The sequence below is a fragment of the Alosa sapidissima genome, chromosome 1 (assembly GCF_018492685.1).
Source record: "Alosa sapidissima isolate fAloSap1 chromosome 1, fAloSap1.pri, whole genome shotgun sequence".
Classification (NCBI taxonomy): domain Eukaryota; kingdom Metazoa; phylum Chordata; class Actinopteri; order Clupeiformes; family Clupeidae; genus Alosa; species Alosa sapidissima.
In genome coordinates, this window is record NC_055957.1 from 45,406,381 (window position 1) to 45,432,616 (window position 26,236).

The 26,236-nt window shown below is 47.1% G+C and overlaps 2 protein-coding genes and 1 long non-coding RNA gene across 4 annotated transcripts; 1 reads left to right on the plus strand and 2 right to left on the minus strand.

The window, feature by feature from the left end:
- On the minus strand, nt 1-12,860 carry mmp14b (matrix metallopeptidase 14b (membrane-inserted)). The gene is made up of 10 exons (XM_042093608.1): nt 12,329-12,860; nt 5,973-6,121; nt 5,168-5,290; nt 4,423-4,730; nt 3,562-3,723; nt 3,211-3,374; nt 2,921-3,059; nt 2,658-2,808; nt 2,446-2,561; nt 1-1,696 (listed from the first exon to the last, which is right to left on the minus strand). The coding sequence occupies exons 1-10, from the start codon at nt 12,410-12,412 to the stop codon at nt 1,242-1,244; spliced, it is 1,851 nt and encodes a 616-aa protein (XP_041949542.1). The 5' UTR covers nt 12,413-12,860; the 3' UTR covers nt 1-1,241.
- Nucleotides 12,408-16,436, plus strand: LOC121709979. The gene is made up of 3 exons (XR_006032073.1): nt 12,408-12,541; nt 12,870-12,889; nt 16,327-16,436. It is a non-coding gene; the product is annotated as an uncharacterized LOC121709979 (long non-coding RNA).
- sall2 (spalt-like transcription factor 2) lies at nt 15,487-25,476 on the minus strand. Of its 2 annotated transcripts, none has more exons than XM_042093595.1 (3): nt 25,432-25,476; nt 16,836-20,848; nt 15,487-16,643 (listed from the first exon to the last, which is right to left on the minus strand). In XM_042093595.1, the coding sequence occupies exons 2-3, from the start codon at nt 20,520-20,522 to the stop codon at nt 16,296-16,298; spliced, it is 4,035 nt and encodes a 1,344-aa protein (XP_041949529.1). In that variant the 5' UTR covers nt 20,523-20,848; nt 25,432-25,476; the 3' UTR covers nt 15,487-16,295. The 2 variants fall into 2 exon arrangements, with proteins under 2 accessions (XP_041949529.1, XP_041949521.1); XM_042093587.1 differs by lacking the exon at nt 25,432-25,476 and adding an exon at nt 22,525-23,047.
- Nucleotides 25,477-26,236: the final 760 nt, after the last annotated feature.

A 26,236-nucleotide genomic window follows, 5' to 3' on the forward strand; every position in this document is an offset into this window, starting at 1 on the left:
GTTACTTTCATATTTTCAATTTATTTTTGAGATGTAAAAAAACAGATTTCAAAACATTCCCCCCTCCCTTCACTTCCCAAAATAAAGGCCACTTCATAATTGCCTGTCCAGCAGGACATTTAATTGCAATGTTAAAACAACAGTCTTTACAAAGGAGAACAACAACAATAATAATAATAGTCATAACAATAATGACATTATCATTTATAATTATAATAGTCATTAGCCATAAACATTACAGTACAATATTATGGGGTAGTACAGGACACAGGACAAACATTTCAGCATTTAGTGTAGAAAGACCATGGGCTGGGGCAGGAACTTAAAAAAAAACACAATACTGGCTCTGGATTCTTTGCTTTTTGAATGTCTTACAGGACACACATTGCCCTGTGAATGTATTTCTATGTATGTGAATGTGTGTGTGTGTGTGTGTGTGTGTGTGTGTGTGTCCATTGTGTAACTCAATATGAAATGTGCAACAAATGAGGCCTGAAGACCCAATGCAAAACATTTGGCTTTGTCCATGGTGTTTACCATGCAAGGAGACTGTCTCCATTTTGATTCAAATTCCCCCTTCGTACAACATGCTTGTAATACTGGAGACTGATGACTGTGGGCTTGTAGTCATGGATACAGTTCACAATGAAAAACAAACAAACAACAACAACTATAAAAAAGGCTAAACAAACAGCGATCAGCTGGCGTCAACTACACACTCAGAGAGGTCAAAGACCGCCAGAGAGGAGGAGAGCGAGACAGATGAAGAGGGGGAGAGGATGGAGGGAGATCATCTGCCTGTAACCTTAGCAGAGGCAGGATTAGCATGACAGGAGTCCATTGGGTACAATGGAAAAGCCCAACATTAAGAGCTGAATATTGATGTCTTCGATACTTTTGATAAGAGTTTGTTATTTTGTTCTTCTTGTTGAATAGTTTCGGCGTGAGGCTGTGATTCTGTGCAGAGCGTGTTGGTAGTGATGCATAGCCATGTCTGGCTCCCTTTACTGTGATTCCGATTGGGTTTAATAGTTACATTTTCTATCTACATTATCACCACAAGCATTGATCCTCTGTTTCCTTTCCCCCTCTTCTCAATCAAGCTCTCACTCCTCCGCTCTTCTCTTTTTCTCTCTCTCCCTTCCTCTTAAACCTCTCTTTCCTCCTCCCTACTCTGTTATCTCTACCTTCTCTCTCTCTCTCTCTCTCTCTCTCTCTCTCCCCCTCACTCCCCAGTTCGTTTAGACCTTGTCCAAGAGGGAACGTTGGCAGTAGAGCAGGCGTCGAGGGTAGCCGTTCCTACGGAAGAAGAGCAGCACTCCCAGTGTGAAGATGACGCACACCAGCAGCATGAGAGGCACCACCACTGCCGCTGCCCCGGCCCCTGCGCCAATGCCGCCCTCCTCCTTCACCTCGATGATGATCACCTCCGTCTCCTCCTTCGTCTTTGTCTCCTTGTCCGTCGTCCGGTGCGTGTCGTCTGTCTCGTCGGGCGTGCCGTAATCCGGGATGTCAGGGTTGGGGTTGGGGTTGGGGTTGGGCCTGTGGCCATCGTCGCCACCACCGCCCGTCTTGGGGTCCTCTTCAGGGCAGCCCATCCAGTCCCGCAGAGCAGACTTGGGGTAGCCAGGCTCCACACGCATCTGCTGGTTGTTGAACTTCCAGTATTTGTTGGCCTTGTAGAAGTAGGTGTAACCTGAGACAGAGATTTAAAAAGAAGGTATGGCAGGTTCAGATTCCAGGACCGTGGCAATCGATTATCTACCTCATATCTGTGCAGGGGGGATGGGGAGCTACTCTATCAGCGCCCAAATGCAAGTCTCTTCCCTGTCCACACAGAACGTATAGGCATGTCCTCCCTGACTGGCCACTACAGGTCCTGCACGAAACTCGTAACCTGAGCACTGGCTTTCTGCCCAGCATGATGATAACCACTCATTTTCTTTGACGCTATTTACTACTCCCTTATTTTCTACCTTGCTTGCCTTATTTGCGCTGTACAGACGTGTGTGTGTGTGTGTGTGAAGGCTTTCCAGCCCAGGCTTACTATTTGAGTGCTTTGCCTATCCTTTAAGGGACCTGGGCGGGGGTGGGGTGCAACACAAGGGCTCGGTCTTCAGCTGTATCCCTGGTGAGGGACTCTGTCTCCCGTAACAAGCATCGGCAGCCAGTGGTGGGAGGATTGGCCCTGCCCTGTGTGTGTGTGTGTGTGTGTGTGTGTGTGTGTGTGTGTGTGTGTGTGTGTGTGTGTGTGGGAGAGTCCTTGAGAGACGGAGAGAGGGAGTGGCACGGTGTAGGCGTATCTGTGTGTGAGCCGCTGCGGGAATGCTTGGGGGAGCAGCAGATTGCTTCTGTTGATCTCATGCACAGACAGACAGACAGACACACACACACTCAAAACTATGCATACAAACACACATACACACACACACAGAAGGAAATTACCTTGGTCCCTGCTCATGAAAGCGGCTTTAGGATTGTCGGGCACTCCCTGCCAGACGCTGACGGGCTTGGGATAGTCGGGGTCCACAGAGCGTGTGTCCTCATTAAAGCGATAATATCTGGAAGACAGAGCACTTGTTCATGAGCCCCCACCATTCCCACTCCACTGTGTTTCTGAACTATAACAAAGGGGACATTATAGTAGAGAGACTGACTTGTTTCCTCGGAAGAAGTAGGTCATGCCAGTTGGCGTGTACAAGAGGGCAGCATCGAGTTTGTCCTTGGGGAGTCCACTGCCCATCTCCTTCAGGGTCTTAGGGTAGCCATGCTCCAAGTTAGACTCGGCGAATACCCAATACTTATCCCCTAAGGGGAGAAAGATAGAGGAAAGGTGAGAGTCATTCTTCACATAACAATGTTTTAGGTCAAACTAATACCGGAAATTTGGCTCAATGATGTTGATATATGATATAATTACCTTTGAAGAAAACAAATTTCCCATCTTCCCTTTCATATGCAGAATTAATGTTTGAAGGCAAACCACGCCAGAAGTGCCCAATGGGCATGGGGTATCCATCGAGGACTCTGTTGTTACGTACTCGCCAGAACCACTTATCCTGCAAGAGCACACAGGAAATTGTAAAGATACATCCATACATTTTCTCTCTCTCCCTCAAACACAAACACACACACACACACACACACAAACACACACACACACACACACACTTTCCTTCAGAATGTACATATAGTGCCAGATAAACTCACCCTAAAGACAAACATCTCCCCTCTGAGGATGGCCATGGTGTCGAAGTGGCCCTCACAGACATCAGGGCCGTAACGGGGGCCTCCAGGTCTGTGAGTGGGCCGGGGTGTATGGTGGGGTGTGCGCGGGGTGATGGGGTGGCGTGGGTGACCCCCAGAGCCTGACCCTGTAGACAAGAACACAACAGCCGCATTATACTAGGCCGACTACAAATCGCCTCATGAAAATTCATATCAATCTGTATCAAATCACTTTAGAATTCACATCAGTACGTTAGTAGCTGGTACTTTTCAGGGAATTTGGCATTTAGTGCAATGGCGACTTAACGTTGACGGTGATAGTCATTGACTCACCATAGAGCTGCTGAATTCCGCGCCGATCATCTTCGGGCAGCTCAAAGTTGTCTGTGTCCATCCACTGGTAGAACGGGGCCATGATGGCGGAGGGGTCGTTGGAATGTTCCAGACCGAGGGCATGGCCCAGTTCGTGCACGGACACCAGGAACACGTCATTACCTGCAACAGGATATAACTCATCAGGAACGCGACCTCCGACCTCGCATCCTACCTGAGCTCAGAGTGAATCACACAGGGGAAGCAGGAAGTGGTGGCCTTGAAGCAGGTGACACTCAAAGGGGTGTGTGTGTGTGTGTGTGTGTGTGGGGGGGGGGGGGTTGGGGACTGATTCAGACTGTAAACATGATTTCCCCACAGTGACTAAATACTCTGCTCTCAGCAAATATAGAGACTGCTTGTTGGGACTTGCAGTTGTCTTACCCGCTTCAGAATTCTGCAATCCCCCCTGCACATATGACATTTAAAGTGCTACAGGGCATAGTGTTGAAAACACAGTTTGCTGGATCCTGTGTTAAACACTGTAAATGAGACTCACATGAGACGTGTGACGTGTTTTGGTATGAGGTGGTATTGTTGTGCAGTGGTGGGTAAATCCCAGGGAGAGTGGCTCTCGGCAAATAGAGATAACCGGCCAAGTCAAAGCCCTCTTTGTCAGTAACCTGGGGACACACCCACCAAATGGAATTCCCAACCACAAGAAGCACTTAAACCAGGTCAAGAACAGATCTGCTTGCCGAGACCTGCATGCTGCCACTCTAGCCAGGAGTTGAAAACAACAAGAACACAATGGACACAATGGTGTCGTGGGGGGATGGTGTCAGGAACTTTCTCACAGTGGTTCGTTTCCTGCTCTCTCACCTAAAAGGTCCCGGTTGCCAATAGTCCAGGGCTCAGCTGCGTCGAAGTGTGTGTCCCCTCCGATGCCTGCACCAGGGAAGTAGGCGTGAGCCAAAAAGCCGCCTTCGCCATCAAAGGGGCTGCTGTCGCCGTGGAAACCCTCGCCAAAGAAGAGCATGATGTCGGCGAAGTTCTCGACCTTGTCCCGTATGTGGCTGTAGGGGATCTCGCGGAACTTTAGCGGGGTCACGCGCTCCCAGACTTTGAAGGCTTTCCGTATGGCTTCGTGGGTCTCATACTCGCCCACTTTGGGAGTGTAGTTCTGTATACTGAGAGAGAGAAATGGAGGGAATGGAGAAAGGAAGAGAAGAGAGGAGTGCGGGATAGCAGGGACAATCGAAGAAAGTAGGCCAAAGGAAAAAGCAATACAGAGAGGGGGGAGAAAGGGAAAAAAGGGGGATGGGGTGATTTACATTACAGACAAGTCACCCAGGAATTTTGGACACTCTTGCAGTAGCGTAGAGATTTTACAATATACTAAAGATTACTTTTCCATAAGGCCATTTAGGTATTTCTGAGTGGGTATCAACTTCCACAACAGTAAAGCTCTAATTTCTGAGGGAGGTTGCAATTAGTGTTATGGGTAATTATGTTGCATTATTCAATTTGCTCTCTTCTTAATGAGCAATTTCCTGAAATCCCTATTTCTTTTTTTTTTGCTGACCATATTATTATTGTGTTACAAGGTACTGTGGCGGCGTCTCACCAGAATGTGATTTCGTTCTTTTCCCACTTCAGTCCCTGGATAGCATAGCGCTTCTTCCTCAGGTTGGTCTTCAGCTCCGCACCGAACTTATCTGGGACACCACAGCGTGGCCTTTTCATCGCCCTGGAAACCACATCGCCATGGTGAGGTCATGCACAGTGAAGGGGGATCGAGTTTCAGACACAGGCGCAGGAGAGCACCACTGATTTTCTGCCCTAACATATTTTCCAGAAACCTGGGTGCCATAACTTTGGAACTCTACTGTCAGGCCGGTTTTCTGGCTATCCAGTGCTAACGGACACTAAGCGTGAGGGCCCCTGCCAGCTGCTTTCCCATGGTGAAAGATGAGCTAATAAGACCCCATGGAGAGATGAGAGAGGGGAGAGACCCCCCCCCCCCAACCCCACAGAGCATCAGACAGTGACACACTGTTAGTTAGGGAGTAAGAGAAAGGAATCAAAGAGAATCAAATAACTCTGTCCTCTTTGAGAAAAACAGAGGAAGTTGGCATGTTGAAGGTACTGTAGCTCCCTATGTGTCTCTGATGACTTTATTTTACTTGAAGAGCTTTTTGAAACCTCACTTCACCATGTGTTGAAATAAATGGCATATATTGGGAAGAACATTCAGTGTGTCAACTCTGTCTAGCACCTGCTTTTCACAAATACTTATTTGGATGTCAGATTGGATTGGATAATCTTGTCTTCAAGGGGCAATTTTCGTCACAAAAGAGTACAAGTACACAGCACCAGTGCCCACACAATCACATAAAACATAAATAAATGTGCTTAGGACAGGGACTTACTCGAGGGTACTGGGGTCGATTGTACCGGTGACCTTCAGGCCGTAGAACCTCTGCATGGCAGAGATGGCGGAAGTGATGGAGTTTGGTGAGCGTGCGGTGTGCGTGCGCAAGTCTCCCGGCGGCAGGTACCCATACTGCTGCAGCCATGACTGAGAAGAAGAGAAATGACCGTTACCATATGGAGAAAGGGAAATGGGAAGAGAAATGGGAAGAGAAATGACCATATGCCCCACACGCATAGCTAAGCGTCACATTACATATAGATCCCTTTCAGATGTTGTACTACATATACACATGAGATAATATTGTCTGCTATAATGCATATTTATATATACACACACACACAGTATTTATATATATAATATTAGACAAATGTAACTTGTGTGTAGATAGAGAATGAGATTGAAACTTAGGTAAGCAAAACTTCTTTATTCCACTTGGCCTGAATGTGTTTCTTGCTTTCAGCATTTTTTACCAGCCTACACAAACACCCTGAGCCACACACGAATCCCCCACTATAACACAAACACTGCATGTTCATATCAAATAAAACACTCCTCATCGAAAGCGATAGGGATACATCAACAATGAAACTGGGGCAGCCCAGAACTTAAGTGTGTGTGCTGAGGTCAGCTGTTTACTGCCGAATAAAACAAGCTGAATGGACAGAATACTGGTCTCTGCAGAGTCTGAACAAGACCTCACTCGCCCCAACTACGACAATAATAACGCATAACATGAGGAGACACCCTGGAGGACGGCCAGAGGGGTGGGTGGGGGCCTGTCTCCAAAGGGCTCCTTGGCAGCAGTTGTCGCTCTGGGCTGTTCATGTGACTTTTTTATTTTTTATTTTTGCATGAAAAGGAAGAACTTGAGAAGAGTCCCGAGCGTTGTCCAATCCTGTGGCAGGACAAGAGCTAAAAATGCGCTTTGATGTCATCATCAGCCACATGATTAGGAGAGATCTGAAGCCACTGTATTTTTTTCCGTTCAAAAGGGGCTTTTATCAGGATAGGGAGGAGTGTGATAACAAAGCAAGCCAAGCATGGCTGTGGCACATGTGTGTTGAATTAGGTTGTTTTCAATGATTTACTTTAGTGTACGATCAGAGATGTCATGTCTGTGTGTGCACATCAAAAGGGTAGTTGCGTATACATCTTGTATTTAAAAAAGGGGAGAGAGAGAGAGAGAGAGCGTATTGGACACGGCCTTGTGCCGTGTTGAATTTGTATGAGACAGTTGCTGTCTCTAGTGAAACCACATAGTCAGTCAGTAATTTTACTGGGAATTTCTCTCTGATCCCGTCCAAACCTCAGTCAGAAGCTCACTCTCCTTCCAGGCCCTCAGCCTCCTCCTTCTCTGCCCACCCCCACCCGTCCCAGAATCCCGAGGGTCAATAGCTGTGTGCCGCCACACCCCGAGCAGCGACCTGACATCTCCGCTATCTACCCCTCTCCTCTTTTCCATGAACCCAAAGAGCCTTTCGAAAGTGCGGAATTTCCACGTTTTATGGGTGCGCGGCCTCTGCCGCCACGCACAAGAGCACTGCAGGTTTTGCAATGCTCTGACGCACTCTTGCGGTTCTACCTTCATCCGTCCCAGTTGCTTACATCTGTGGGGGATTTTGCCGGTTTTTGCGTGAACGCATGGTGGGTTTGTGTGCCAAACATTGCCAACTGTGTCACTACGCCTGCTGTTTAACACTGACGCAATACAGAGTTTTTATATAAATATCTCTCTCACTTCCTTCATCTAGTCTTCACATCCTCGTCTCCTCTACCCTCCCCCACCCACTCACTCCACTTTACAATCTCAAATTCACCGGGGTTAATGATCACAGTGTGTGTCTCTGTGCCCCTCACACACACGCACACACACACACCACCCGCCTCTTTCTTTCACACACACACACACACACACACACACACACACACACACACACTTGTGTTTGGACTTCATCTCCAACTGCAGCCGCCCTGGCTCTGACTCACTCTCTCAGCTACAGGCCTGAAATAAAGACGCACTGTGCTATATCCATATGAGGAAAAGAGGAGGAAGGCCGGCGGCCGACATGAAAACGTGGGGGGAAGGGACAACGACAACAACACAAAAAAAAGAAAGATGAATGAAAAAAGCAAGACATAAAAACTATGGAGAAATGAATAGGACTAATTCACCTACAAGCCTACAAGGCAAACTACTGTGCACAGACAGTCCAGCGGGGGAGACTGGGGTGGCACACTGTAGACTCAATTATTTCTTTATCTCGTGGGCTTTTCTCTTTTTTTGTTCATCTCATTGCCAGTTCTTCCTGGCTTTGCGTTGGGGCCAGGGGGTTTTTTTCATGAAAAAGGCATTCATGGAAAGTTCACTCTTTTTTGCTGGTCTCGGCTAATTCCACTTTGCCTCTCCTGCCATAAAGAACTCTCCAGACAAGTAGTTTCAACAGAAATCACGATTCTGGTATGCAAAGACTATCCACGTCATGCAATCTAATTGACCAAAATGGGCCATGTATTCTTTCAGAAGCTCAGGAAGAGAGCTGCAGTACTTCTGACACTGTTGGACTGTCTCTGTAGTGAACCAATGAGTAAGTTGTAGGACATTCACACATTAGCGCATCATCTACACTACCAAGTAAATAATATGAATGAGAGTCAGAGTTACTCCATATGGTAAAGTGTTGTGTGGTTTATGTTGTTTGCCTTGCCACTAATATGACGACCCCTGCAGACATAAGGGTCCTTTGACCTCCTGTTTCTTGTGTGGCACACACAAAGAGAATGAGAGAAAGTAAAAAGCAGAGAGGGGGGGGGGGGGGGAAGAGAGAGAGAAATAGTAGAGAAATTTAAGGGGAAAGTTTTTTTACTCAGTTGTTCCGTTTATTCTGGGCCAATGGAAAAAACGGAATAGTCAACAGTAATCAAGTCCAAAGCAGTCACACACAGAGAGAGCCTCCCGACTTGCTCCTAATGCAATTTCTGATCCAAGACTGAATTAGAAACTGTATCAAAAGTTACCCTAGCATGGTCCCCCACTATCAAATTTAAAAATACTCCACGCCCATCTACACATATCACTGACATAGTGTCACTGATATGTGGACACCCCTTGAGTATATATGAACTCAAAACATAAACACACTCACATACATGCCTATTGTCCATCAAATCAGTAATCCACATATCTATGCAATATGTGGATTCTATGTTCTACTTATTTCCTTAAAGAAAGAAGCATGCTGTGAATGTTAAAACCTTCCGATCTTAAAAGCCCTCGACCTTCCTTCTATCTGGTGCTTTTACCCTTGCGTGCTTGTGGTTTGTTGAGGGACACTGAATAGGAAACTTGGAATGCAGCTCTTGATCTTCAAAACAATGCGTATGCTAGTCCAATTGTTCCTTACCAAGGAGAAACAGAAAATACTTCCCTGACAATAAACAGCCAAGCATTTCAGTGTCCAGAAAAAAAAATACCACTGTGGGTTACCAAACATCACTATAAAAAACAACCTAAAAGTGCATCAAGTGGAGCTTCCTGTTGGTCTGTCCAAGCCAGACAGTGCACAAGGCATGCCAATTAAAGAGTCATCATGATCGTAACGTCATAATAACACTGGGAGACTTCCATGTAACAGACCAACTATGTCCTTTAGGCACAGGAGAAGATGATACACTTGACCATTGCACAAAACAAGTGTGTCGCAAGACTGTGATTTTTAGCAATTACTGCTGCGCCCAAGGAGAGGTGCACGCGTCTCAGCAGTCCAGACGTCTAGACAAGCAAACTCCCACCTCCTGCCATCCCTTCCAGACATATCTATGCCCAGCTGCAGACACAAGGAGCGGATACAAGTGGCAACTATGGGCATCCTTTTCCGGTCATTCTGGGGGAGCTTGATCTCATCTCACTCACTCACACATCGCACCCTCTCATTCCCACAATGACCTCATCTACGCCACGACAATGACCCGTCTGTCTTCCATGTGGGCATTGCTCCTCCCACAGAACTTCCTGTCCCTCATGGCCCTCTCCCCCTCTCTCTCATTGTGTTTCTTGAGAGACTTCCGTCAGTCTTTCTCTGTCAGCTATCCACACTAAAGCGACCCTGTAAGAGTGCCTATTCAGCTCAATATCATCACTTCAATTGTACCATTAACAAAGTATTAAATATTGATAACATCTCTATAAGCCATATCCTTCACTATCATCAAATAAATCCAGTAGTCAGCATTGGTTATTTATTTACTACAACTAACCCTCCATGTCATATGAGGCCACATGAAGATTTATCCCTGTCGTTTGCCACTTGTTTAGCCTTGCACAGTGATACATTGTCAATATTGGTAACTGTTTGTTAATTCTAACATGAATAATATGTTCATGCTTAATAATAATGATTAGGTGCAAGATCTGGCTCTACCATAAACCATGACCATTAGTATTTCATACTACGTGTGCTTCCTTAATAGTGACAATGATAGCTTGTTCATGTTAATTAAGGCGTTACCAATGGTTAAGACTTTTAAATGAGGCCTTCTTGTAAAGCATGACGAGTGCCACCTCTCCCTCCCCAAGCGTCACATCCCAGATGGATCAAAGTGGGGAATAGCTACACAGGACATGACGTCAGGGGCTGTGGCCGGAAAAATACTGACCTTGTGGTTTCTGTAAGAAATGCTGGGACGCATCCTGCTGCACAACTTGTGATTGAGCAATAACCTCTTCAAAATATTTACTGAGCTGATGAGCAGAAAAATAAACTCCCACACTTCTAAGACGTCAAGTCCAATCGTGTTAAGCATGGCCCGAGTCAGCATTTTACAGGGCCAATTCAGCTGTTTTTTTTTTTGTTTGTTTCACCCTCGGTTGCGAAAGGTTTGTGTTGGAGGGATGATGGATGAGTCATTATAATTGCAACATCATAATGATTTAATTGTAATTACAAAATCCTGCCAAAGACTGGCCTACATATAAAGCAGTGCAGCTGTGAGGATATCCTCACCAAACCGGCCGGTGGACTTCCTTCTGAAACGAGATCACTTCCTGGGAATCGCTATGGGGATGGGGAGGGGGGGTGGGTTCTTTCTGCATGTCAAAACCCCTCCCTCCAGCTTCAAGCATAACTCAAGACATATGTCAACCATTAGATCTCGCTTTAGTGAAAAACAGACCTCATCCCTTTTGAACCCCCATCCCCCAGACCCATCCACACCATATCTGGCCACATTCGACCACAACACTAAAGCCATGGCATTTTTCAGCCTTCCCTTTTATTGTGCATCCTCAGCATCTTGGGGTTTTCACCACCCTTGCCGTTCAACCTCCTGCCTCAGAAGAGAGCAAAGACTTCCTGAAAACTTTACCTGAAACACTTACACTTTTATGATTTATGTATGCATTCAGAAAGAATACAGACCTAATGGATATGTACAAAATGTATACTTAAGACTAGCCTGATATCAACAGATATAGACAGATAGATGCAAATCTGTGCATTAGCAAAGTGCTCTGGACTCAGAAAGCCAACTGACACAGGTGATGATATCAAAATATATAGACAGAAACAAGTCTGTGTATGATATTATCGAAGCTCTCTAGACTCAGAAAGTACACTGACACTGGACACTTCTGCATGACACTCCAGATGAAGATGAACAGTTGGCTCTGGCCTGTCTACGCTTTGGCCGGCTTCCAGCCATTTGCTGGACAGCAACACAGAACACAGTCCTTTGTCCTGTCTACTGTAGTTTGAGGGTGACACCTATTCTTTCTAGGCTTATTAATAAGATGGCCAGTCTTCACAAATTTTTTTTTACAGCAGTAAGGAAACAGAAGGTTGTTCGCAAAGGATTAAAACAGATTGAAACCAAATTCAATTATAGAGGCTGAGGGCTGTAACACCCATCATAGTTCTAGATCTAGCCTATTGCTTTCTAATTTGCTATACAAAGAAGGAAAGTAATTTGTTTACCCTAATCTTTATTTACGGTTGGCTTCATGCCCCTTCGTTTCACAAGGATAGGGCCACTAGGGACTCTTGCTTTCAAACAGTGAGTGGACCAAAGGGCATGATACATCATTTTCCTTATACCCAACCATGCCTAAACACCAACCCAAAAGTCACACTTGTAGCTGTTTTCAAACTGTGATGGGCCTTCCTTTAACATGTTGTTCTCTAAAACAGTGGCAGATCAGCAAGGTTTTGACCCTGTTAGTTTAACTCTGACATTAATGATTAATATGAAGTCCTGTATTAGCTAAACACGTAGCCTACACGACTTATTGACATTTAATGCTTTATCTAAAAGGTGTGGCCATGATGTTTGCTTATCTGAGCGTATAGTGTAACTTACCTCTGCTTTGACTTCTTGTCTGGGTGCAGCCCCGTGAACGCACAACCAGCATGCGAATACGAGCAGCAACTCGGCGAGCGCCATTCTTTGGTCGACGTCAAGTAATAAAGTTACGAATTTGTGCTCCCGATTGCTTTCCCTATAGCCTACTTAGCCTATCTTTCGGTCCGACTTTTTCTCTGTTTGTCAGAACATTGCAGCAACTAAAATGTGGTAAGAAATTAAGTTATTACAGTGGCCAAATGGTTGCATCCACTTTAAGGAATAAACATAGGCATGTGCATTTGCAATATATGTATAAATAGGCTAGGCTACTGCATCCAAGGGCACTGGAGTTGATCCTGTCTATTCTAAACTTAAGATGAATAACGGTTTGACAACTCTGCTAAGCGACTATGTCGGTTCCACTTATTACTTTTCCGACTGGTCTTTAAACCAAACGCTTCTCATTCCGTATCTTCGTAATTTCTTTCCGCCTTTGTTCCTGATCCTGATCTTCTCCTTCGGTCATGTGCTTGGCTGTGTTGATGCTCCACTCAAGACCTCTCAGCTGCAGACGTGGTAGGTTGATGGTCCCTAGAGGCCGTTATTCCTTTTCCAGAGACCAAAGCCCTCCCCCTAATGTTTAGTCCATCCCTCCTCCCTTCGCTTAGCCAAACGTCCTTGATATCAACCTTGTTTTTGGCTCGCCTGCTCATGAAAAGATTAATAGGCATTCTTTCCGCACACCAAGTTAGACTTTGTTGGACTATGGACTAGACATTCAAATATAGCCTACTTCTTAATGTCACTTTTAATCCATAATGTGAAGGTTTCTTGTCATCCTTTATCTAATGATGGAATCATTCTGGAGGCTTTCCTACAGTTTATGACTAATTTCACGGTTCCCGGCAGTATTTTTAAATAAGTAGGCCTAAACAACATGGTTGATGCAGGCAAGTAAGTGTTCCCTGTTGTGAGAGAGAGAGGCTTGTAAATACCAGAAATACCTTTTGGACAGTGACCCACCCGGCACAGATGAGGCAGGGAACAAGCTCCAAGCATCTGCACTCTCTCATGCTGTTGGCACTCTGATGTTTCCAGCTCTGCTCTAGCAGCATGAGAGTTTCAGCCTAGAAGCTACTTCAAGGATGATTTCAGCGCTAGCCAACCTGGTCACATTCAGGGGAAAGACCAAACCTGATATCCCATTATACAAACAAAGCATGGAACAGAAACCCTATGCCTCCCACTTGTTTTCATCTTTTATTCATACAGTCTATATGGTTTTCATCTGTAGGCATTTAAGTAAAGGGGTTATTTTGAAATATATTACATTATGGTCATATTATGCATTATGGTGCAAAGAATACAGAACACAATTGTTTTGAATAACAAAGATTATTTTGAATGATTAAAAAAGTGTAGGCTAGGTTTTAAGCAATAGCACATATGTATACCTAACATAATTATGATAACCTCGTAGGCCTAAGCATTCTGTACATGCTGGATTGGGAAAATGCAGATAACACTTACATAGGCAGGGCAGTTGTACAGGGCTGCCGAGTTCAGTGACAGACAGGGGCATTGGGGATTTCCAACAGAACACTTTTTTGTATTGATACATAATTATGATAACCTCGTAGGCCTAAGCATTCTGTACATGCTGGATTGGGAAAATGCAGATAACACTTACATAGGCAGGGCAGTTGTACAGGGCTGCAGAGTTCAGTGACAGACAGGGGCATTGGGGATTTCCAACAGAACACTTTTTTGTATTGCATTGTTAGAATGAGCATTTTCGTTGGGGGCAGAGGGAATCACATGCTTTGAACATAACACAAAGAAACATTACTAATGTTGTAACTCTTGATACTGCACATTTACCCCTCACCACCCACCTCTTCAAGCGCTGGGCCTGTCACTAGTTGAATGAAAAGCAGATATCATTTTTGCCATCTACTTAAGGAGAGACCATGAGAAAGTTGAAAATTGGAGTATATGAATAATATAATGCGGAGTGAGGATTTCTTGATTAAATGCTGGCAACCCATGATTGGTACCTACCAATACAACACCAGGTCCCACATCCACACTTGCCTATATTGCCACTCTCTGTTGTTTCCATTGAAGCAATTTCCCAAGGCTCAACAGAGACTCCCAGTGGTAAAAATAGGAAACAACCCTTTCTTCTGATGGCCCGCACACACACACATCGCTCAACTACAAAAGAATAAGTTGAAAGGAAAACAAACTGACATCACAAGACATTGAGTGTCACGCCACACACACAGTTTTCACATGCGGTTTGGTGATGACCAAGAGTGCTGTGGTTTGGTGTGAGTGTGAGTAAGAATCAGGCGGAAACCATTCATAACGATGGCGGCCATCAGCTGCCCACTTCTGCTTCCTTCCAACTCGACAGTCCACCGTTTTATTTCTCTCTGTTTTTCAGTGATATGTGGTACAGTCATCTGGCGTAGACAGAAGCACAATTACCACTGTTTTGTAGGTCTACTGGCCTTGCTCGAGTACAACTCGAGTTATTCAAAAGAATAGTAGCAATTTAGCAAAGTTGTGCATGATTGTGTCCCATGAAGTCCTATGTTACCATATCACACATGCCTTACTCATTTTGTGTAAATATTTTCAGCCTTGCTGAGGAACATTGTTTTGTGCCACACAATAGTCTTTTCTTTGAGAAATTGACTTTTGAAGTCTGTATAGCCAGACATACCAACTCATCCTGTCACATTCTCTTACCCATACAGACAGACAGAAACACACACAGACACACACACACAAAACACACACATACACAAAACACACACAATCACAGCAACAGTACACCACTGCATGACTGTGCTGGTTGTCATGGCTTTGCAGATTAGTAGCCAGTGTGGGGCCATCTGGCCTTGCTCTGCCTATTTGTCATTCCTCTTCATTGCGCTTGGTGTGTCAGACACAGAAGAAGGCAGGGACGGTTAATTGTGTTAGGAAAGACCCGGGATTAGTGAAGCCTATATGTGAAGAGGCCTGAGAGGGTAGTGTGCCACACACACACACACACACACACACACACACACACAAACCTTCATGACAAACCACAAAGCCACTATTTGTTGATTTGTTTACTGCAGACAATGAGGTGGGGTAAAAAGTAAGACCGTACCTTCAGATAATGGTATCATTACCAAACTTTTATTTTACTCTTCAGTTTTGAGCATACACTGAAATAACAACTCACGAAAGGTACAGACTAATATGTCTGATTTACTGGTTTGAAAAGATAAAACAGTAACAAAAAATAGCTCCATTTAGAGGAACTAAAACTGAAAAAACAGACAACATACGGCACTGTGGATCCAAACAGTAAACATTACAGCCAAACAATTCACAAATGGCTACCGTTAGTTATTAATTTAACTTAATACTCTGCTGAGACAGGTGGGCCTTCTTTAGTTTATTAGTGTAAGGAGGATAAAATGTAAGTCATATTGACACAATTTAATAACTGCACAGTAATACATGAGCCAGTCACAAATATCTGAAGCGTTGGGTCATATGTACAAAGTTTAGAGACCCCTAGTCTTTTCCCTGTTATTTCTTCACGTCTTAACAGATTTTCTAATTTTTTCTACTTTTTGTTGAAGAAGATGCTTTCCTGATTTTCAGGTTTTGCTAGCTCACCATTTTTTTCTTTAAAACATGTCTTTTAAAACCGGGTCAAAATATTTTAATGCTGTCAAATCATGTAAAGAGTTTGTATGCTACATTTAGGCTATATTTTTTTCCCAAGTTGTCCTCTTTGAGGAAAGAAAAAACAGCACAACCATCACATTAAACAACCAACAAATCAAGCCAATGACTCATAGACTAGCAAAAAGACTGACAAGAAGTGAAACTATATGAAAACATAAATGTACATTTTTTTGTCTAAAGGCATAGAACTGTTTAAAAGCACCAGAACACTGGTCTGTAAATCACCTCACTCATCCGTTTCATCCTCCTTCTCCAAGGAGCCAATCCCTGAAGCCATTTCCATCATCAGCTGCGACCTGATTGGAGAATCGGATAACTGAGGCATCTCCAACCCCCCTTGGCTCTGACTGACAAGGCCGGGAGACGTGTCATCGGCTGGGGTTCCACTGTTGGTGTTGAGGAAGGCCTGGTACTGGTTCCAGAAGTTGACGGATGCCCGGGTGGCGGTAGCTGGCGGGGCAGGAAGGGGAGAGGACATGGAGGTGGCAGTGTGACGCTCGGAACTGAAGCGCGTAGATCTCGCAGGGGTGCGTGTAGGCTTGACAACTGCTCCACCATGGTGTTTCATGTGGCCCTGTGTCAATTAGACAAAAAAGTGACATATGTTTACCACATGGATGTAATGCAATGTCTTTTCAATAAAAACTGTACTGACTAAAACTTAAAAAAATCTCTATTCACATGTAGCTTCTTATCATTACATACTGTATAATATTGAGTATATACAGTATTTGTCTTTGAGTGTCTTTGAGTTCTATTCTCTCACCTTCAGACCACTGCGGCTGGCGTACTCCTTCCCGCATTCAGAGCAGCAGTAAGTCTTCTTCTCTGGCCGCGCTGCAGGGTGTGGCAGAGTCGGTGCAAGGCTGATGGGCATCACCGTCTCCGCCTGTTCCTGCTCGGGACCCGCTTTTTTCCCAGGATCCATCATTTCATCCTTCACAGGAGGAGGAGGAGGAGAGGAGAAGCTCTCCATCCTCAACCCTATCAGCTGTTTGAGCGCTTGCTCTGAGGCCTCTTGAGGAGGTTCAACTCTGTCCTTGTCCACAGTGTCCAGCATTGGCACTGGCTGGTTGCCCCCATCCAGGCTGGTGGTCACCATTTGGGAGATCTTTGGTGTTGAACAGGAAGGCCCCTCCACCTTGCTTTCCTCACTGGGTTCTGGGCTGCAGGCTCTCTCAGGCTGGGCATCACCCAAGTCCACATCGAGTGAGCTTGTTTGATTCGCAGTGCCCAAGGTTGGCATCGAGTAAGGTGGAGAGCTGGCACTGGACTGAGGCGGGGGCTGTGCTGAAGAACTCTGTGCTGAAGACATGCTTGGAAGACTCTCCAGATCTGACCTGCTGCCAGCTGGAAACAAGGAGAGGAACGATGGGGGATCGCTCAGGTCATTGTCATTGTCCCCGAGTAGACTCAGAGGACTGCTGGGTTTGGTCACCACGGGGGAGCACGGGGCAGAGGTGGCGCTTCTGGCCGGGGTTGCGACGACAGGGTTTTCCACGTGAGGGTCACCGAGGGTAGAACATTCTGGAGAAGCAGCAGCAGCAGGAGTAGGAGACGGGGAGAGAGGCTTGGGTGGCGGGAGTGGCGGTGGTGGAACGCTGGCACTCAGGACAGGCGGTTCCACGCTGCCTGACGGGGGAACGTGAGTGGCGGGGTTTAGGTTGGGGTCAGGGCTGAGGTCGGAGGGTGGGACCGGGTCAGGGCTGTAAGGCCGTCTGGGGCTGCCTGCAGTGGACAGGGACACCCCACTGATACCGCCGCCGACAGATAGAGACACAGAGCTGCTCACAGATGTGCTACATTCTGTGCTCTGGCCATGGTCTGTGCTCTTCAATTCGCCACCCGAGGAAACGGAACTGACCGCTCTGGGCCCCATGGTGCTGGCGCCACTCTCCGACTCCTGGAACAAAGAGAAGGAATCCGGCTCCGTGGCTTCTGAGTTCAGCTCTCCCTCGCCCTCTGGTGGCAGCTGGCCACCCAGGTGCATGCGGATGTGGTGCTGGAGCACCAGGGCGTTGGTGAACTTGCGCTGGCACAGCGGGCACGAATTCTGGGCGCGAGCGTTGGGCGGGCGCGCGTGGTGTGTGGCCAGGTGTGCCCTGAGGCTGCCCTTGGTGGAGAACGAGCGTCCGCACAGCTTGCAGGGGAAGGGCCGCTCGCCCAGGTGCGTGGCCTGGTGCAGGCGGAGTGCCCGTGGGCAGCTCAGCACCCGCAAACAGATGCCACACTGGTTGGGCGCCAGGGCGGCGGCTGCGCTCATCATCCCCAGGTTGGGCATCAGTATGCCGGCCAAACCGGACGGCCTGCCAGTCGTTATGCCCAGCGCGGCCAGCATCTCCCTGGTGAAGGTGGACGCTGGTGTCAGCATGGTGGAGGAGGAGGAGGAGGAAGAAGAGGATGGAGAGGAGTTGTGGCCATGGGTGGCCCCGGAAGCGCTGGACATCATGTAACTACTGGAGGTGGCGAGGGCTGTGGCCGAGGTCATGCTCATGCTACTGCTGCTGCTACTGCTGCCGCCCAGTGCCTCCCCCGTGGAAGACAACCAGTGGGACGGACTCGGCGGCTCCTTCTCCAGCTTCTCCACCAGCCTCTGCAGCTTGGAGGTGTCGGAGGTCAGGGTAGAGGTGGACGGGCTGGCGGAGGCGGCCGACGAGGCTGCAGCCTTTGGGAAGGAGGAGAAGGGGAAGTTGAGCTGCTGCAGCTGTTGAGAGGAGGAGGAGGTGGAAGAGGAGGAGGAATGCTGGGAGGCAGCCAGGGAGGAGGCTGGGGATCGGAGGAGCCCCAGGGCAGGGTGGTGGTGAGTGGAGGCACCGGGGAACAGGAGTTTGGGAAGGTGGGCCAGCTGAGAGTAGGCCGAGTGTGGGAGCAGCGTCGGGAGCGGCGGAGTGTTCTCGTCAAACCGCTGCTGCTTGGCGCCCTTGAGGAGCCCCGCGATGGAGGAAGACGCAGAGGTGGCAGGAACAGACATCAGAGAGGAGGCCAGCGAGGAGGTGGAGGAGGTGGTGGCCAAGGAGGTGGAGGAAGACGAGGAGGAGGAGGAAGGCGTCTGCGCACTGCGTTCCGAGGACATGGAGGCGGCAGCGGCGGCGGCGGCTGCTGCGGCCCGGTTGAGTTGTATGAGCGAGTGAGCCGTCGAGATTAGGGCGATGTCCACACTAGGGGGCAGTGGGAGGGATGAGGGTGGGGTGCGCTGGGATGACCCCCCTCCTCCTCCTCCTCCTCCTCCTGCGTTCGCACCACCAGATGCGCCGATGTCCAGGCTGTCGCCGAACAGCTCGTCCTCCGCCTGTCTCTTCCGCTGGCGATGAGCGGCGGCCGCGGCAGCGGTTCCCCCGGTGCTGGAGCCCAGGGGCTGGCTGTGCTCGCCGGCGCCGCCTGCGCTGAAGAGAGCCGGTGGCAGCAGAGAGAGCGAGAGCTCAGGATTCTGCTCGCGATGGCGCAGGAAGTGCACCTTGAGGTTGCCGCGCGTGGTGAAGCGGCTCAGGCACACTGGACACTGGTACGGACGCTCGCCAGTGTGTGAGCGCAGGTGGATCTGAAGCGACGAGTCACTGCTGAACTGCTTGCCGCAGAACCGGCAGGTGTGGTGCAGGCGCCCCAAGAATGACGATGCGGACCCGAGCGCCAGGGCGGCGGACGCGTTCGGTTCCGGTAGGGGCGCACCTTGGGCTGCGGCGGCCGGCAGGGCTGGATGGGAAAGAGCCGCGAGCCCGCTGAGTCCACTTGCTGACAGGGCATTGGCAGATTTCTCATGCATAGTACGCCCAGGCATACCCAGGGACAAAGGGTAGCCAGAACCGGCGGAGTTGGAAGCACTGAAGGAGGTGGACGAGGAAGAGGATGAGGAGCGGGCACTGGAGACTGGATACGTCTGGTTGTCTGTGCCTCCTCCGATAACTGAGCTGTCCAGCTGGGATTTGTGAGGGCGGAGAACTTGAGAGAATGGGTGCGTGGGCTTCGGCGGTTTGGACACGGCCTGGGGCGGGAGCAGCGACGAGAAGCAGGCAAGGAGAGGGGGCACGGAGGCTGGCGTCGGGGCAGGGGCGGGGGCAGGCTGGGACGACGGCCTGGAGCCGCTCTTGGAGCCCTCCAGGCACAGCTGGGGCAGTGGGGGTAGGAGGAGCGGCAGGGAGTCCCAGGCACAGGACGCGCCGCCCAGGCGCAGCACCTGCCGGCAGATCTCCTCGGTCATCTGCATCTGGTGGATCTGTCGCTGTTGGAGCACGTGCAGCTCCTCCAGGATCACGGCGATGCTGAGGTGGGCGCGCGGCGGACCGGGGGGCACAGCGCCAGGGCTGGGGTCGGGGGTCACCGGGCTAGGGGGTCCCTCGGGCACTGGGCTGGGACTGCCGGTGGGGGGGTGCGGTGGCGGGCAGAGCGGAGCGGCCGAGGAGGAAGACGAGGAAGACGAGGTGGTGGTCGCCGACACGCCAAGCTTGGGAGACGCCATGAGGAAGCGAGGACAGTGGCTCTGTGTGGACGGGGCTGGCGTAGGGGTCTGGGCGGGGTAGGACAGGTGAGGGATGTCCAGTAATGGATGGCCGTGGTGGTGGGAGCCTACAAGGGATGTAGGGGAGCCTTTGGGCTTGGGACGGCCAGAGTAGGCGGCTGATGCGGAGCTGTCCCCGGGCAGGGAGGAGATGAGAGGCCCTTTGCTGGGAGGGTGGGAAGCCAGGGGGGGCTGGCAGCTCCAAGATGAGGAGGAGGTGGCAAATGAGGAAGATGAGGAGTCTGTGGCAAGGGTTGTGTTGAATGACCTCACTGCAAACGTCTTTTCTGAGAAACCAAAGAGGAAGTTTTTTAAACACAGTGATTAGTAGAAACACAACATGATGATGAAGTACTGCTTATAGTTTGCATTATGGGCAGACTGGAATAATTACCACAAGTTGTGTGTATTCATTTCATGATTAGTAGCAAAGCATGGTTGTGTTTGCTAGTTCTGAGAGTTCAGAAAAACTCTTCGGTATTCAAGTATCCAACTGTTTTCTATGACATGATTGAATGTGCTTGAAAATGCATCTTTACAAATGTAGCACATTCTGGTTTGACAGGATATCCTAAGTGCTCCAAACTCCAAGAGATACAATTGTGAGAACTGCCATCGCTCATTACAAGGCATTCACTGTTTTAAAAATAATTAGGCACTCTGGCTTTCGGCTCTTCCTTACATACAGCCAGTCTTTATCCCTTTATCCCAGCTCCTCTGAAATCCCATCCTTGCACTCACTCAAAACACTTTATACACCACTTACAGCCAACCTTGTTGCCACAGCAACACATGCCAGAGGACAATGGCCCTTCCCACAGAATCCACTAAACCTTCTTAACCCCCTTCCCCTCCCCATCCGGCCTCAAAACACCGAGACACAGACCCTCTGTGGGCTGGGCCCCTCTTCTAACCACTCACCTTCCCTCCTAACCCTGTAAGGAGTCAGAGGTCAGCCTATCGATGAGGTGTTGGACACTGTAAGGACACTATGATTGGTTAAAGGAACTGAACATCTCAACAGTGAGGTCTTTTTTTGAAAATGTTGACATTCACACAGCAAAAAGAGCATTCAAATACATATATATACAGTCCATCTTTCATGGCAAAAGATCTCAGACACAAGTCATTTTCAAAGTTCATTTATAGATGAATGCTTTCAAAGAATTTCCTGTACCTGCACATGCCTAGCTACTGCCAGAACTATGGTCATGGTCCAAGACTCAGAGAGAGACAGACAGAAAGAGAGAAAGAGGGAGACTTCCTTGTGGTGGCCATGCCTGAGTGCTTGTCCACAAAGTGCAGGAGCACAATGAGATCTAGCGCTATTTCAGTTACATTTCAAGTGTCCCTCTTCCTTGCAATTGGACAGTTTTACACAGACCATCTTTCTTGCTCTCTCAGCACAGTCATTTATCAGTCAGCAGTCTAGAATCAACTAAGTTCTTTTCCTCTTTCCATGCCTTCTCTTTCACCAAATATCGCCATGTCTAAATACCCCCCCCCCCCCCCACCACCTGGGTGGTCTAAGCACCTGAGCCTCGAAACATGAGAAGCAACTTAGAAGAGCCAATGACGAAGGAACCTCCTAATGAGATATTTAAAAACAGGCACGGCTACTCCATTCGTCACACTCCACTGACTGGGCAAAGAAGAAAATAACTGCATTGAGCCAGGCTACTATTTGCAGTCAGGTAACCTATCTTTGAATCAGCAGTCTTAAATCTTTGCCTGACCTGTTACCTACTTGGTACTTCAGTATGTTCAAGACTATGATTGGATATATGAAATGTTCCTTGTAGCCTTTTCTAGAGTGCGGCATCAACATTGTCATGTACAGTGTAATACACCCAATTTTTATATCAAACATGAAAACTATAGCCAAAACTCTTGAAATCAAGGGAGCTGACTCCCACAGTGAGCTGAGAAACGCTGTAAGACAACATGAACATCACTTTCTCACCATGCCCGTGCATCCCTGAGCTCCATGGAGAGGAATTCATAAGCTGCTGTGGTCGTTTCTGTTTCCGGCGCGACATGCTTCAGATGGTTAATGAGAACTTGGATCACTGGTTAAAAGAGCATCGCTTCTCTTAAACGGATCTAGCTAGATCTTTTTTTTTCAGTCCCAAAAACAATTTATCTGAGGTGTTGTAGAGACACATCTTGAATCTAAGCAGTGTCTAAAAGTACGTCCGACTACCGACTACCAGTAAACAAGAGGAAACGTGTCTGAATGTGTGGCAAGTTATTTCTTCTTTTCTTCTTATTCAATCTCTCTCTCTCCCTCTCTTACACACACACACACACATACACACACACACACACAGTCACACACGGACATAGCACACAGTCTCCTTGTTCTCCCTCCACATTTGCATTCAAATGGCGACGGACACCACCTCCTCAGAGACATGTACCCAAAGCCTTCAACCAAAAGTCCTCTCTTCACCTCATTCAATCCGCTGCAAAATCTAGTAGAAAACTATTTTACTCTTCCCTCTCTTTCCCTCTCTCTCCCTTACTCTCCCTCTCTCTCTCAAACACCCACATACATACACAGAATGACCTCTTTCAGGAGTACAGCATAGACCTTAAATCCGTTTTTGTTGATAATATAACATAGTTCAATCGGACAGATTACGCCATGAAACATAAAATGACGCATGTTAAAACTGCATTAGATCACTCAGTGATCACACAGTAAAGGTTAATCTTAACCTGTGTGCATGTGTGTGTGTGTGTGTGTGTGTGTGTGTGTGTGTGTGTGTGTGTGTGTGTGTGTGTCATAAGGCCTATATTTTGTAAAAGTGCTTCTACCGATAGCAAAGATTATCCCAAAGTGCACCACTGGAGTTGAAGTTATTGATGCAATTTATAAACCTCCTAAAGAAGAGACTGGCAAGGGAGACAAACTGAGTGAGTGAGTGTGTGTGTGTGTGTGTGTGTGTGTGTGGTGTGTTTGGATGTGTGTGTGTGTGTGTGCGCGTGTGTGTGTTTGGATGCGTGTGTGTGTGAGTTTGGATGCGTGTGTGTGTGTGTGTGTGTGTGTGTGTGTGTGTGTGTGGTGTGTTTGGATGTGTGTGTGTGAGAGTTTGGATGTGTGTGTGAGTTTGGATGTGTGTGTGTGTGTGTGTGTGTGTGTGTGTGTGTGTGTGTGTGTTTGGATGTGTGTGTGTGTGTGTGTGTGTGTGTGAGAGAGAGAGAGAGCAGATGTTTTAGTCCTGTAGCTGGACTCCTTGGTCTTTCAAAAGGCAATAAATAAAAAAAGCATCAAGACATATTCTCACCATGAGATCATGATGAGTTTGGTCATTAGTAGATATGAATTCTTCTACCATAAAAAAACAACATCCTTCCTTTGACTTTGATATGGTAATGATAGGGATCAAATAAATGTCTGATAACTGAATTAAGGTTTTTGGCTTGTTTTTCTGTAATTATAGTGTGTCATTCATTAATCTCAAACAAATGCTCCTCATGCAGACAGACTTTTTATACTGAAGAAATAAATGAAATTATAAACAAATTATAAACAAATGCCTACCACAACACACACACACACACACACACACACACACACATATGCAATTATTACTTACACCACCTAAGACAGTGGAGACGCCAATCTGTTGGGTGAAACCAACATTAACATGAACACACTACATGTGCATTCAATTTTGCTGGGAACCTGCCCTTATAAGGTGTGTCCCATCAGTAAATTGTAACCATATAGTGGGTATATTGTTTAATATGCTTGCGTAAATGCACGTGTAACGTCTAAACGCTTGATTTAAGACTCTCGTGTCAAAATAATGTTATTGTGTTGTCTGCCCTTAGATTAACCTTTAACAAAATCAAAAAATAACAGATGTAGCCACAGCCAGTCCGACACATACAGTCAAAAAAATATATTTCATGGTTATTTTTACGATTACTATTGCCCCTAATCCCTAAAAATATTTTACGTCTGTAGCCTATTCTGACGAATCATTTTCGCCACCCAGGTCTTTTTTCTGTCCTATGGCGAACCGTACAACTAAACACATTGAATATCATAATTGCGTCAGCGTAACGCACGCGATAACTTCGGCTGCCCCGCTACTGTACAAGGGACCTGTTGAGTCGCGCGCTATGATCATAACAAGTTATGATTCATATTTTTATGACCGCTAACACGACGCTGATTTGGTAAATTAACCAAAGTTATTGTGCGTAAATGAATACTTATTGTCGCGTTGTACTCACCATATAAAACTCGATGATGTTTGATAGTTCTTTCTGAAATTATAGGATAGGATATCAGACGGACAGCCTTCCTGTCGGGACATCAACATCGCCTTTTTCGGCATTGAGCCACAAAGATGCGCAGCCGTATTTGACTGCAAGGCGAAACGTTATACACTAAATTATTTACTTGTAACGTCGTTTAAACTAGGAAATAAATGTTCATATAGGCTACACGTAATTACACCGGGCCATTGTTCACCGAGTAGCTTACTCAAAGAGAGAAAAGGAGGCGGGGGCGCGGGGCTGATCGCAGCCTATATGCGGTATTGAAAAAGAATTGGATTCTCGCCTTCCTGTCATCCCCTACCCCTCCCCTCCCGTTCTTCTCTCTTTGTATTTAGTGAAAGCGGCCTGCATGTCGGCTGAAGCCTGCGTTGGGTGCTCTGCGGCAGCGATGGGTGTCTGTCCATCTGTCTCTTTGTCCAATCCGGACATTCTTCCCCGATAATGACCGTGACGGTAGTCACAGGGATACTGTGGAACAATGTCAGTGGCTTGAGCAGTCAAGAACATGCATTTGCTCATGAACTGGCTTTAAGACAGTTATCCAGTACGGTGTAATTAAATCATTCACTATTACCCTGCTGTGTCTCTCTGCACTCGTGATTCCGTCTAGTCTGCACCGATTTAGCCCTGTGCGACTTTGCGGAGTAGCCTACTGTGTTTGGGTAGTCGTTAAAAAGCGTAACAAGACGCAGCTGACAAACATTCTAGAGACCACAGTGCGACTTCACTTCTCCGCACCTATATCCCACTAGATAGAAATATAGTGACATATATTAATCCGATTACTTAAAAGCATTGCTATGTTATGCTTTGTTTTGTTTTTCAAATGTAGTTTTCATTTCATGTCAGTGGTGAATTAACTTAACAGTATTACTGGTGTCACTAAAGTTATGGAATTCATAGCTGACAAACATAGTGTGTGTGTGTGTGTGTGTGTGTGTGTGTGTGTGTCATCCATTATTCACCATAAACTGTTGCAGTGCACACCTTTTGTGCGCCTTATTTCAAACACCAAGATGACCATTGAACAGACCCAAAATAACTTAAATGTAACATTTATTCAGCTCTGCAGCACAGGACCTTTGTAAATCCGAGCTTAGCATTTCTTTCTGATACATAACTGAAGATGATTCCACAGATACAGTAGGCCTATACACACAGTTGTCCTGATGAATGCAACATCCAAAAAAAGCTTGGGAGCATGTTCAAGAATGACATCGTTAGAACTCTGTGGACTATGTTTGTAAACAGCCTCTTACTAGAGATGAGTTCTTCAGTGAAAGGCCTCATCCTGATTTCTCCTGAAGTCCAATCTGAGCTAAAGGAAATCATCACATCCTGTTTAGTTAGCATGTTTAAGGATTACATCAAAAGCAAGA

What these genes read in the sequence shown, in the direction of transcription:
- mmp14b (XM_042093608.1), bottom strand. Translation starts at nt 12,412, where the DNA reads ATGGCGCTCGCCGAGTTGCTGCTCGTATTCGCATGCTGGTTGTGCGTT. An exon ending in GGGAGATGTTTGTCTTTAGG is followed by an intron (nt 3,060 to 3,210) that starts GTGAGTTTATCT and finishes GTGCTCTTGCAG; the next exon opens with GATAAGTGGTTCTGGCGAGT. An exon ending in GAAATTTGTTTTCTTCAAAG is followed by an intron (nt 2,809 to 2,920) that starts GTAATTATATCA and finishes TTCTCCCCTTAG; the next exon opens with GGGATAAGTATTGGGTATTC.
- sall2 (XM_042093587.1), bottom strand. Translation starts at nt 22,600, where the DNA reads ATGTCGCGCCGGAAACAGAAACGACCACAGCAGCTTATGAATTCCTCT. An exon ending in CTCAGGGATGCACGGGCATG is followed by an intron (nt 20,849 to 22,524) that starts GTGAGAAAGTGA and finishes TTGGTTTCTCAG; the next exon opens with AAAAGACGTTTGCAGTGAGG. An exon ending in CCAGCCGCAGTGGTCTGAAG is followed by an intron (nt 16,644 to 16,835) that starts GTGAGAGAATAG and finishes TAATTGACACAG; the next exon opens with GGCCACATGAAACACCATGG.